This window comes from Mustela lutreola, chromosome 17, assembly GCF_030435805.1.
Source record: "Mustela lutreola isolate mMusLut2 chromosome 17, mMusLut2.pri, whole genome shotgun sequence".
In the NCBI taxonomy this organism is placed as follows: Eukaryota; Metazoa; Chordata; class Mammalia; order Carnivora; family Mustelidae; genus Mustela; species Mustela lutreola.
Window position 1 is genome coordinate 13,466,054 of NC_081306.1, and position 13,823 is coordinate 13,479,876.

At 49.2% G+C, this 13,823-nt stretch overlaps 1 protein-coding gene across 4 annotated transcripts in view; it reads left to right on the forward strand.

Annotated features, from left to right (window-relative positions):
* Positions 1-3,004: 3,004 nt before the first annotated feature.
* The window catches only part of CPPED1 (calcineurin like phosphoesterase domain containing 1), a 99,971-nt gene continuing 89,152 nt past the window's right edge, over positions 3,005-13,823 (forward strand). The window contains exon 1 of one of the 4 annotated variants that reach the window (XM_059154691.1): positions 3,005-3,205. In XM_059154691.1, the coding sequence (XP_059010674.1) occupies positions 3,136-3,205 (70 nt within the window). In that variant the 5' untranslated portion in view covers positions 3,005-3,135. The remainder of the gene's footprint in view (positions 3,206-13,823) is intronic. The other 3 variants (XM_059154690.1, XM_059154688.1, XM_059154689.1) reach the window with 3 other exon arrangements.

A 13,823-nucleotide genomic window follows, 5' to 3' on the forward strand; every position in this document is an offset into this window, starting at 1 on the left:
AAGTGAAAGCACACAGCCTGACAGTGAGGAGGCGATGGAAGATCTCTAAAAAGTAGATGGAAGAACGATAAAAGCTCAGCGGCACAGGGCCTTTGAGTGTTAAGACACATTGTTCTACTTGCTTCATGGAGTGAGGCTACAATAGAGTCTAGTACAGCAACTGATAATCTTCATTATATACCTGGGTCTCTAAGTAACAACACATTTGGATTAGCTGTTACAAGGGGTAAGATGGAAGGAATAGGGCCATTTTTAAAGGGTGAGGAGGAGGCATGGTAGTCACTGGCTGATATGCTCTCCCATTCTCACTCCCAACCCTCACCTGTGCCTGGGGAATACAGTGGATTCTCTGTTGGCTCTTTAAAAAAATTAGCCATTCTCCCTGTCTCAGGACAACTGGGGCATCCAGATCTCATTTTAAGAGAACTATGCTCTTTATCCCCAGACAGGTGGTTTGAGTGATATGGATAGCGCTTCTCAAGGGGTGATCCTTCTAGCTTCAGCCAGTCTAAGCATACCATTTATCTTCTGACCTTGCTTCAAGAAGGAGCACATATTCAAACTGGCATTGCAGTGATGCAAATGGATGTTTGTCAGGGAGCTTTTGAGAAAAAGAATTTTTACACCTTCTCCTCTCTAGTGGTATCTCATGAGGGTGTGGTCTAGAACGATTGTAGTCATTCTGCTCCTGTGAAGGGGGAACCTGGAGCTTTCAAGTGATGGGAAGGAGTCCTCTACATGGAGACTGAAGGTAAAGCCAAAATTACACAAGGCAGAGAGTATAAATGGAGAAAGTTGGATTCTTATAACATCCTATGAGCAGCTTGATCAAACCTTACCTGAAGCTGATAGGGTTTTTAATTTATATACGCCAATGGATTCCTTTTTTGATTGAGCCAATTTGAACCAATTTTGAGTTATTTACTAGTACATGATACCTTACCGATAGAACATCTAGTCTTGAGAAAAGAGAATTTTGACTAGAAAAGAATGAGTTGAAGGGATAGTCTGAAAATAATAATAACAATATTGACTCAGAAAAAAATGTACCAGGCATCTCGTATGTTCCAGAAACTGCCCAGAGCTTCACTGACTTTGCACAAAAGCAAATGAGGTTGGTGCTATGATAATCTCATTTTAAATGAAGATGTTAAAGCTCAGAAAGATTACATGACTTGCTCAAGGTTTGCACAGAAGGGAAATGGACTGAACAGGTCCAGCAGAGCATGTCCTACTGTCTAAGAATATGCTCTTCTCATGCTGCCAGGCAGAGAGCTGCACAAAGGAGAGTATGAGCTGCAAGAGCACGGTCAGAGGAGAATGGAACCACCAATCTGTACAGTGATAGGGGAAGATGGGGCAGGCAATGAGGCTGAGAGGTTGCTGGGACCCAGTGGTGGACAGGTCTGGTTCCCGCTGTTATTATCATTCAGTGATTCCTGTGTAGTTCTGAAGTTACTCATCATCATTACCAACAGAGCTATGCCCAACCACTGCCCAGGTTCAAATCAGGGTTATATGGTCAAGATAGCCATAATCCATTTATTCATGCAGCAGCCACAGGGGTGTCTATGCCTTAAGCACACTGCCTGGTGAGCAAGACAGTCGGGAAAGACATCAGGAAACAAATAATGACACCTGAAACAAACAAGTACACCTGTAAATAATCACCATGTGTGATGATAGCACCAACTGTGCAAAGGGCTACCTATAAGAGACAAAAACAGAGTGTTATAAAAAGAACGAGAATACCTGGTTTAAATAGGAAGAGTATGCCAAGTGTGGGGGGGTAAAGCCTCTCCTTGGAAATGTGATTAAGCAGAGGCTTTGATGTTTAAATGGGCACATGCATCCTAAGCAGAAAGAACCACTTGTGCAAAAAGGGAACTTGATTTGCATGTTTAAGGAATCAAAAGAGGACAGTTACTGGGTGAGAGAGAGGTGGTGGTGGTGGGGTGTCTTGCAGGGTCTTGAGGCTCCCACTGGCACTTTTAATTCTTACTTTGTCTATCCCTCTTCTCTGTTTCCTGAGAATCCTCCCCAGGGCCAGATTATATGCAGGGAATAGGGATATGGTGATTAATAGTGATGATAATAATAATGCTTAATGCTCATTGAGGACTGACCATTCGTTATTAGAACTCTTGTCCAAGATTGGAGGCCGAGTCTCCTGGATATAGGCAGCTAGTTGAGAATTTCCTAAACTTGGCAGATCAAAAGCCAGGAGTTAAAAGCAGATCCTTCTCCTGGAGATTTGGATTTAATAGGTGCAACTCCTCCTGGAATTTGTGTTTTTAACAACTTTGACAAACACTGCCCTAAAGCAGTGTCGCACAATGGCTTTATTTTTTTATTTTTATTTTTTTCCTTTTTCCTGGACGGATCCCAGTTTGGTCGCCTTGTGCAAACGGCTCCCCGTCTCTGAGCATCATCAATCTCCCCTTCTGAAAAATGCGGCCAATGACAGCACCATCTCCTGGCACTGGTGTGCAGATCAGGTGAGCTAAGATCACTCGTGAACGATGACGACACTAACAGGATGATGATGAAATGCCACGTCATCAGTTGTCCTAGATCATGGTTGGGGGCTTGGAGAACTGTCCCGAGGCAGGGCCCAGTTCTTCTGACCTCAAGCGAGGGTTGTCGGATGACATACAGGGGCCCTGTGACATTGGAATTTCAGGTAACAAGGCAAAAATTTGAGTGTAAGTATCTCCCAAATATTGCATGGGCTATACTTATACTGAACAATCAACTCATCAGAATCGTTCATCAGAAATTCCAACCTAACGGAGTGTCCTGTATTTTTACTTATGGGATCTGACAAGGCCACCCGGGGGGAAAGAAAGGGACCCCCAGCCTGAGCCCCAAAGCACCCCTCCTGCGGATGCACGTGGGTCCCAGTCTAGGCGCCTCCACTGGCCAGGCGCCCCAATCGATCCCAGAGGGGCCGCTCACGCTTCCGCCCCGCTCAGGCAGCACCAGCGGCGCCCCGAGCGGGCGAGCCCCGCGCGCTGGCCCTGCCGCCCCGCCCTGAGCAGAGGGCGCCGCCCCGAGGGGGGCAGGACGGGCCCGGCGGTTGGGCCGTGTGGCGTCCAGCCGCTCCGTCCCACGGGAGGCAGAAACTCGCTCGCCATGTCGGCAGCGGAGGCGGGGGGTGTTTTCCGCCGAGCCAGGGGCAGGACCCTAGACGCGTTTCTCTCAGGTACTGCCGGCCTGTCGCTCGGGGAGGGGATGACTTGAAGGCTGCGGAACCTTCCGCAGGGGGAACCGTCGGTCTGGGGGCGCGCGCGCCTCCAGCCGGACCGCTTCGGGGGCTGCACCGGGGGGGTGGGATGGGGGTGGGGATGGGGACCGCGGGGACCGCAATAGCGGCCTCACCGCCCGCGCTTCGGGCTTCGAGGGGACGCTGTTGAGAGTTGGCGGTGGGGGCCTCGGTGGCCGGGACCTGCCTTGTCTGAGAGAGGAGTCAGGCCGCAAAGGTGCTTCAGAGGAGCCTGGGCTGCGTAGTTAGACGTGCTTTCCTAGCCCTGCCTTGGGCACGTGACTTGGCAGGGCTCGGCCTCAGTTTCCCCACCGGCCCGCGGGGGAGACACAGACCCTGATCTTGTGTGCGGCGCTCCTCGGCGCTCGCCGCGTGTGACGTGCGGCTGTTTTTATGGCCGTGGCTCCCCGGGATGTGTTTTCTACTCCCCGGGCCCGCTTACTTCCAGCAAGTGGGGTCATCCCCCCCGGAATGCGCCCTGTGCCCATCGGGACAGCGGGGCGGGAGGGCAGCCTGGCCCGGGTCAGAGTTCAGTGCTTGGGGTTTGGCTCTCGTCCGCCCCGTGGTAAAAGTGTTGTGGGGTTGGTTGGTTTTTTTGTTTTCCTCCGGGGGAAGCGTGAACAGCTTAAAAGGATTTTTTCTAGGGGCGCCTGGGTGGCTCAGTGGGTTAAGCCTCTGCCTTCGGCTCAGGTCATGATCTCAGGGTCCTGGGATCGAGCCCCACATCCGGCTCTCTGCTCAGCCGGGACCCTGCTTCCCCACTTCTCTCTCTCTCTCTGCCTACCTCTCTGCCTGCTTGTGATCTCTGTTCTTCCAATAATAAATAAAATCTTAAAAAAAAAAAAAAAAAAAAAAAAAAGGATTTTTCTAACCCAGTGCCCGGCATGGGCTAAATGAAGGTTAGCCGCCCAGCCCTAAGTCAAGAGGTTTCTGGATCCTCCCTGGCTTTTTGCTGCTGCCTGGAGTAAAGATTCCCTCCCAGGCACTCAGCAGTGCCCCCCGGGGACATCCCCCAGAGGCCCTGCACGATCTGGCTCCTGCTCACCTTGCTTGCTTCACACCTGCCATCCATCCTGCCCTTTGCCCTGTTTTCCTGCCACGCTGGTTTTCTCCAAGGCCTTTTTTTTTTTTTTTTTTTAAGATTTTATTTATTTATTTGACAGAGATCACAAGTAGGCAGAGAGGCAGGCAGAGAGAGAGGAGGAAGCAGGCTCCCCGCGGAGCAGAGAGCCCGATGCGGGGCTCGATCCCAGGACGCTGGGATCACGACCTGAGCCGAAGGCAGAGGCTTTAACCCACTGAGCCACCCAGGCGCCCCATCTCCAAGGCCTTTCTTTTTCCTCAGCTCCTATAGCTGATCGCTGGGCTGATAGGGCCCTGCCCTGTCTCGACCTTCCAACCCTAGTTAAAGTTCGGTCCCTGGCCGCGTTGTCCTTTTCCGTGGCTAGCCTAATGTAAGAAGCAGGTTCCTCCTCAAGGTCTCTGTCCTAAGACCTCCTTCTTTTCTCTCTCTGCAGCTCTTGGTGGGGAGTGGCAGGGCTCTGGGAGAGCCTGTGGGAGCCCAGAAATATAGCTGTGGCAGATTTTGGAAAATACAGTCTGCAGTAGTGCCCATTTTCTTTAAAAATTTTAATAGGACTTTTTTTCTTTTTCCCCCAGCATGAGGTTTTTGAGATTTATCTGTATTGATGTAAGTAGCTCCAGTTCTCCTGGGCGATACTCTCCTGTAAACCTTCTGTTGCTGGATATGCAGAGTAGCTTCCCCGAGGAAGGGGTGTGTTATCTGGTGGTGAAGGATGAGCAGGATGAGCGTGAGGAGGTCATGAGGCCCTGAAGGGAGGAAAGAGCGCTGTGGACAGTGGGTGGGTGGAACATGTGTCAAAGTCTGCAGCTGGGTGGGTTGGGAAGGGGAAGGATGGGGGGCCGGTGGGGGGAGTAATTGAGGAGTTTTGTCTCTAAAGAGTATGGAAGAGTTTTAAGGTGCATGCGTGAGGAAACCAGGACCCAGATCCGATTTCTATTTTGGAAGGAATCGTCTAGCGGCGGCAGTGACCGCAAAAGCCTTTCTACATCGGAGGAATTTGGGGTGCAATCTGGTTGCCAGCTAGAGCCCAAGGACTTGCCTTGAAGCAACATTACCATGCCCCGCGTTGTTCACTTGGGGTAACCGGAGGTGCGGGGGATTGTGGGGAGGGCTTCTGATGGAGTTTATAGGGAGGGATACGGGGGGTGTCAAAACTTCTGAACCCCCTGGAGTTGCGACAGGTCTGCCAGGGGGTCCAGAGAGTAGGAGAGTCACTCTCCTGGACAAGAACAGGGAGGTGGGGAGAGAGACTGGGAAGATGAAAGGACTTCCCTTAGCAGTGGGGCCCACACCAGGTCTCCTTTCTGGGCGGATTGTCCCCAGCAGGAATGCGTGGTGTGGGCCATTTAGTGCAGGGCAAAATTTTAGAGGCCCTGCCTTGGCGGGTCGAGCTTAGAACACCCAGTCAGGTGGGTTCATGTCTCTGGGTGCTGAAGCCCTAGTCCACTGCCAAGGTGCCTCCATTGCCCTCACCTGGTTGTCGTCAAGGGTGCGTCTCCCGTGGGCGCGTCTCCCGTGGGCATCACTGGCAGCTTTGAGAGCTGCTCGTAGAGGGTCCACTGCCAGGCCCGGCCCTGTGGGAAGGTGAACCCGCTGGAGCTGGGAGGGTGGCTCTAGAGGCCGGGCGGGGAGAGAAAGGGAAGCCACTGGCCTTTGCCGGTCTCTCGCTGAAATACACACTGCCGGTCGGGCTTGGTTAACTGGAGTAGCAGTGCCCAAAATGACAGCCGTGATAACCCTCATACACTGGCTCCTCGAAGCCCCCTCCTGAAGTATTGAAAGTTTGTTCCTCAAGGGAAGCCTGGCAGGTGAAGGGAAGAGTGCTGAGTCTGTTGCGGCTGCCGTAACCGACCCACGCCCCGGGTGGGTCATAGACCGCAGACCCTTCTCACAGTTCTGGAGGCTGGACGTCCAAGATCAAGGCGCCCGTGGAAGGCGTGTGGGGTGCAGAGCTGCCTGGTTCACAGAAGACCGGCTTCTTGCTCTGCCCTCCCACGGGGGGAGCGGGCAGGGAGCACTCGGGGGTCTCTTCCAGGAGGCATTACTTCTTCTCACCATGAAGCCCTCCTGGCTTCACCAACACCACATATCACCTTGGGGTCTAGGTTTCAGCGTAATAATTCGGGGGGCACACAGACATCCAGTGGGTGGTATGAACACCCTAAGACTGTGTCCCCCCGGGGACGGATGGCAGTGGCAGGACTGCGTTGTACTTCTTCAGTATCCTTAGTCATCCTCTGTTAGCATCCTCTGTTAGCACCGTCCGTGAGGATCCGTCTGCGCATACTTACACAGAGTGAGTTGTACTTGTCTCATTTGAGAGGGTTCACATTCCTCAGGCATGTTCAGATACTCATTTTAATTAGGCAAATTGATAATTATATTTCCTTGACACATACCCTAATCAAGACTACTTTCTCCCAGCAAATAATTGTTTTTCTAAAAAGTTGGCAACATCTGTTTCGAAGAAATTCTAAAAAAGGAGAAATATCAAGGTAAAATAGGCATCAAAAATTAACCTTTTTATAAGATAATTTCTTTTTTTTTTTTTAAAGATTTTATTTATTTATTTGACAGAGAGAGATCACAAGCAAGCAGAAGAGGCAGGCAGAGAGAGGGGAAGGGAAGCAGGCCCCCCGCTGAGCAGAGAGCCCGATGCAGGGCTCGATCCCAGGACCCTGAGATCATGACCTGAGCTGAAGGCAGCAGCTTAACCCACTGAGCCACCCAGGCGTCCCCCCCAAAATTAACCTTTTTAAAATTTGTTTTTGGGTCCTAAACTGTTCTTTTTTCCAGTTTTCATTTTACTACCAGAATATTTTCCCCCTTGAGGAATAGGGCTCTTTGGTGGTTTTCTTAAAAAGATGATTTCCCTGGACGTTTTAAATCTCTGAAGCTGTTTCAGAGATTTCGCCAAACCTGAATATTTCTCAGTCCCCTCTGGAAACCCTCTCACGTGGCAGAAAATAATTGGAGTCTCCAAAAACAAACAAAAAAAAGAAACTTGCCCTATCTCTTCCAGGTTTCACCTAAGAACTCTTCTAGACATAGTAGACCTGGAAATGTGTATCCAGGTCTGAACGGGGTTGAAAATACTATAGTTTGAAAAATTGCAACAGATCAGTGAAGAAAATGAAAATGAAATAAATGCTTTTAATTATGCGGTATAGTTAGGCCATACCAATCATCTCTTACATGAGAAGGGCTTCTGTGACCAAAACAAGAATTTTGATTACTTACCCCACCTCAATATCACCATCATCATCGGTCAAAATTAGCATGTAAAACGTTCCTGTCCTAACATTTCCAAAAGACAACTTTTATTTTTGAGCGCCCTTTATTTATTTATTTATTTTGGCCTTTCTCTATTTTATAACTTTATGGAGGTACCATAACATTCACTCATTTTAAGTTCACAGTTCAGTGATTTTTAATCAATTTGCAGAGTCGTACAGTGTTGGGATTTTAGAACCTTTGTCTCCCCCCCAAAAAGAAACCTCGTGCCCATTTGCAGTCTGTTCTGTCTCCACTCCCTACACAGGCAACTTCTAGTTTACCTCCATGGCTTTGCCTTTTCTGGACATTTCGTATAAACGGAATCCCATAATCTGTGGTCTTTTGTGCCTGGCTTCTTTCTGGGAACATCATCTTTTCAAGAGTCTCTCCTGTCGTAGTGGATAATCGCACTCTGTTCTTTTTACTGAGCGGTATTCCATGGTACAGGAAACCACATCTTGTTCATCCATTCACCCATTGATGCACTTTTGGACTTTGGCAGACGTTCCCCAACTTGGACACTGGCTATTAAGAATAAAGCTGTTATGGACCTCCATATGCAGATCTTTGCATGGACATATGTATCATTTCTCTGGGGTAGACACCTGACATTGGAGTTGCTGGGTCATATAAGTAACTATGTTTGACATTTTGAGGAACTTCCAAACTGTTTTCCAAAGCAGCTGCATATCATTTTACCACCACTCGGGTACGTGGGTCCACGTTTCTCTCTGTCCCCGCCAACACTTACCACTTATCATCTGTCTTTTTGATTATAGCCAACCATATGTGTGTGAATTGGTATCTCATTGTGGTATTCATTTGCATTTTCTTAAAGGCTAATGAAGTTGAACATCTTTTCATGTGCCCACTGGCCCTTTGTATGTCTTTGAAGAAATATCTTTTTCAGATCGTTTGCCCCATTTCTAATTGGGTCATGTTTTTATTGAGTTGTTAAGAGTTCTTTATATATACTGGACACAGATCCCTTATCAAATCCATGGTTTGCAAATATTTTCTCCTGTTCTGTGGATTCTCCTTTCCTTTGCTTGATAATATCCTGTGCAGCACCAGGATTTTTAATTTTGATGAAGTCCAGATTACCACATTTTTCTTTTATCACTTGCACTTTTAATGTCCTAAGAAACCTTTGCCTAACCTTCACAAATTGTGAAGATTGACTTCTGCATTTCTTCGAAGAGTGTTCTAGTTTAAGCTCGTAACATTTAGGTCTAGGTCCATATTGAATTAATTTTTATGTATGGTATGGGGTAAGGGTCTAATTATTAGAAAAAACACTCTTTTTTTTATACTACAGTAGAAACCTGTAGTTGGTCAATGACTAGAAAAAAATTAGCCAAAGAAGGGAATTAAAAAAAAATTACACATTCTTTTAACATTTCCTTTTAATGTAAACGATAAATGTACATTCATTTACCATTCTTTTGAGGTCGGGCCAAGGACTTGTCTTGGAGTATTGGGTTTACAGATGGGCCTGCCATGGAGCCTTTCTTGCATAAACAACACCCATAATGAATCCTTTCCAGTTTGGGTTTTTTCCAATGGAGTAGTCAGTTAAAAATCACTTGGAAAGCACTCCCGGGTAAAGAATTTTAGGTTTATACTTGCTTTTCCCTCTAATCTTTTACGCTTGTCTCCACAACACCTAATTCAATAGTACTTTATTTTCACGAGCTTGCCTTTTATTGAGTGTTCCCGAAGCGTCTGTCTTAGTTTTTATCGGAAGCAGCCCTTTTTACAATTCATATTTCCCTGGTTTACATGTTTAATTGATTGATTTAAAAATAAGCGCTAGCATGAACAGGTTCGGAGACAACTTCTGATGGATGTGCAGAACAGATCCCTTGAGGGACCTCGGGTGACAGTCCATGCCTTTGCAGAGGGCATGGAGAGCATTGGTGGATCTGAAGGTTTGTTAAGAGAATGTCGCTTTCACAGAGAGGACTAACTGGCAGCTCTTTTATTTGTGAAGCATAGGATTTTTCACTTTGCCAAGCCCTCCCAATTAGTTATAGGTGATAGCATGGGGCCCTGGCAACCAGAGCCTCCGGGAGCCCGAGAACCACTGTCAGCCTCTCTCAGGACCAGGTCTGATAGGTAGCCAGACAGTCAGGAAATATTTGTTGAGGGAAAGAACGCCCAAAGTCCCCAGGTACTTGTTTAAAAGAAAAAGGAAAAAAAAAAAACCTAGTCACGTTAATGCCGGAGGTCCTTCCTCATTTGTAAAATGAAGGCAGAGTGTTGGCTCGAGTTGTCTAAGGTGCATCCGTGGTTTGACTTATTTCACTTGGCCTCATCTCCATCCGTGTCGATGCAAATGGTGGGTTTTCATCCTTTCTGCTGGCTGAGTAATACTCCTTTGTATACATGGACCGTATCTTCATCCATTCGTCTGTTGAAGGGCATCTCGGCTTCTTGCACAGTTTGGCTATCGTGGACATTGGCTATCGTGGACATTTGGGGTAAATACAATGGACTATTACTCAGCCATCAGGAGGGATGGATGCTCAACTTTTGCATCAGCATGGACGGGACTGGAGGAGATGATGCTGAGTGAAATAAGTCAAGCAGAGAGAGTCAGTTATCCTATGGTTTCACTTACTTGTGGAGCATAAAGAATAGCACAGAGGACAGTAGGAGAAAGAAGGGAAAAATGAAGCAGGAGAAACCGGAGGGGGAGACGAACCATAAGAGGCTGTGGAGTCCAAGAAACACACTGAGGGTTTTAGAGGGGAGAGAGGCAGGGCGATGGGCGAGCCCGGTGGTGGGTAGTAAGGAGGGCACGGATTGCGCGGAGCGCTGGGTGTTACATGCAAACAGTGAGTCATGGGACACCACCTCAGAAACTAATGATGTACTGCAAGGCGACGAACATAACATAATAAAAAAAATTACCAAAGAAAAAAAAAAGAGATGCAGCCATGGTGAAGATGGTGGCTTCATTGACATGAGGGCGTCTAGACAGTTGGTCACACTTGGGCGGGAGGGCCAAGAAGGGAGCGCAGCTCTTCTGGCTCCTGGCCCTTTGACCTTGCCACCGGAACATACTGGAATAGGACAGAACTCTTCTTCTTCTTCCCAGTCTGCTCCTCGTCCTGTCTCCCCCCAACTCCTGTTCAGCCAGAAGCCCAGGAGTCCACCCAGACCTCTCCTCCCCCCTTTCTTCCCACAGCCACCTCCTCTCAACCTCCAGAGCTCACCTGGGTTTTGGCCATCGGTCCCCTTCCCAGCCCCCGCCACTGTGACCCCCCAGCCACCTGCATCTCTGACCTGGACAGTCCCAGCAGCCTTCTGGATCTGTTCCCAGGACAGCATCCAGAGCCATCTCTTTGAGACAGAAGTTGGGCCCGTCATTCCTTTGCCGTGGCCTTTCTCTTTCTCTCTCTTTCTCTCTCTCTCTCTAGTCTCTCATTCCTCAGGGAGCATTTTAGAAGAAACCCCTGCTCATCTTCCCATTCACAATTAGGGCCCTTGTTACTTAACTCCCTTCGCTCATTCTTCCTTTACGACCCTTACTATAGTTTGTAGTTGTGTATTTATTCCTGTGACTTTTATGCCTTTTCGTGACTCCAGACTATGAATGCCTGGAGGGCAGGAAGCCCACCCCTAGGACAGCGTCTGGCAGGGGTTGTCACTCAGTGGCCATTTGTTATAGAAAGAAATGAGTAAATGTGATCCCATTTCGGTATCTGCCTAACCCATTGCATACACCATGAAGCCTCGGGACAAAACAAAACAGAAACCAAGGTATTGAATCCATCCGTAGGATCCCTTGCAAACTACCCCGGGGTTCACGCACTGCCCAGAGGTGTCTGTGAAAAGAGGTTCTTGTTACCAGATGGGTACCCTCTCCGGGCCGCATCTGCCCTGGGGAGGGGGGAGGGGGGAGGGGGGCCTTCTCCTTGCATGCAGGGTCTCTGTTAGCCCAGCCTAGTACCTGCAGGGCACCTCTGCCCAGAGACAGCACCTTCTTCCACTTCTCCCCGAAGCACCATCTGGGCCAGCAGCCATCTGCTGTCTTGGCAGGGGAGCATGGCTAATGGTGGGAAACAAGTCATAGCGAGCATCCACCCCAAAAAGACAAACCCCAAATGGAGTTCTGCTTTGGAAAAGCAAGAGAGAGTTTCAGGAAATGTGTGTGTTTCTCCCCTCCGCGCGCCGCACCCCCCCACCGCTGCTGTTGTCTAGAATAGCATCGGGCAAAGCTGGTGATGCTGAAAGCCACCTGGCCAAGGAGCCCTGGCCTGTCTACTTTGCTCCTTCTCTGAAGGGTTGCAGATAACGATTTTGGCAGGTCCTTTATCCCCGAATGGCAAGCGTGGCCGCCAAGCTATGACTCAGAAGCTTTTGTGCGTCTCACAAACCACCTTTGGATGCATTTAGGCAAAGAAAAGAGAGGTTGGATGAATTCAGTTTGCTACTTAGGGAAAGCAGTATGGAGACTCTGAGGCTCTTGCTGTCGAAGTTAATTATTTAGGGGGAGGAGGGGGCCCCGAAGGGCACTATTTTTTTTTTTTTTTTTTTTTTAAAACAGCTTCACACACCATACAGTTCACCCTTTTACAGGGTACAATTCAGTGGCACTTTATCTGTTCACAGAATTGGGCAACCATCACCACAGTCGCTTTTAGGACATTTTCATTACCCCAGAAAGAAGCCTGGCACCCCTTAGCTGTCATGACCGCCCTCCCCACCCCACCCCCACCACTCCAGCCCTGGGCAGCTGCTCGTGAATGGCACTATTAAATGGGGCATAAGATCTGGCAGCTTTAGGGTCAGGACTTTTGGATGGTTGGACCAGAAAGGGTCCCAGAGTGGTGAGGATTGCTTTGCTACTGTTGTTGTTGTTTTTAACCCCTAAAATAAGATTAGTCCCTGGAGGAGATGAGGGGAAGTGCTGAAGACACTGAGATCGTGATTCACTGGGCAGATGGCTCCTGGGAGAAACCGCAAAAATCCCATTTCGTTGGCATTTGCCCTTGAGCCAGGAAGCCTCCCAGGAGCTGAAAGGCTCCCCGTCTTCGCCGTTCTCTATCCAAAGCAGTCGCCCCAGTATGTGAACGGAAGGATGTCAGAACGGAAGCCTGTAATTGTGTGTGTTCGTGTGCCTGTGTCTGTATCGTCTAGTATTTTCTGCATGCCCTGTGAGCGGTGCGGATTAAATAAATGGGAAAGGTTTTGGTGGCTTCGTCTCTGCTCAGACAGGGGTAGGAGTTACCGTAAGTGAGAGTTCCGATCCTAGAAGATCAGGCTTGACTGCTTACAAGTGTGCTTATGGCGTGTAAATGCTTTATGTGTCTGCGCTCAGTCATTGGTCACAGCAGCCCTTCTTGGGGGTAGCCGTGTTCCTCTTACTTTACGGATGAGGACACTGACACCCCGAGAGGTTAAGAATTCTTAACCTGGTCATGTCACATGGTTCGTAAAGGGGGGGACATGGGATTGGAGCCTGGCCTGCAAGCTTCAGAGTTGAGGCTGCCCTGGGACCCCATGAGGGCTTTGGGAGATGGAGACTTTAGGTCTTCCTCAAGCCCACATGTGCCAGCCTGATCTCTCCTCTGCCCTCCATTCCCGCTTGCCTCTGGAGGCAGGGTCCTGTCCTTGCTGTGCGCTCTGCCTGGGGAGCGTCCCCACAGCCACTCTGTGCCTGGCTCTCATGTCGCCTCACGGCTCTGTCCATTGCCAGCTCCCAGCCACCTGTCACCCTGTCCGTGATCGCTGTGATTGCTACCGCGGTGGTAACGAGCATAGTGTGCGGCCAGCTTAGGGGTTGAGCTGGTCATCATCCATCTCCCCACTGTTGTGTGAGATCTTAAGGAATGGGACCTGTGGCTTTGCTCACTGTCAAGTGTCCAGTGACGAGGGCGGCCCCTGTCACATGGCGGGTGCTCAGAACAAGCTCGCTGAATGAGGGAAGAGGGGACCGCTGCTGGAGTTTCAGTCGTTTCTGTGCCCTTCTAGTCACATGGAGGCATGTGGACCCACCAGTCCCAATTCCTGCCTGATTTTGAGTCAGAGACGTCAACAGGAGCCCAAACACTGAACTTTAAACAGTGTAGCGACGTGCGGTTGTAGTGATGGGGCCTGGTTTGGCAGACTGCTCGCTCATCTGACTTCTTAACCAGTATCTTCCGAAGCGCAGACGAGATTTAGGAAATGAGACTTTGCTTTATGAGA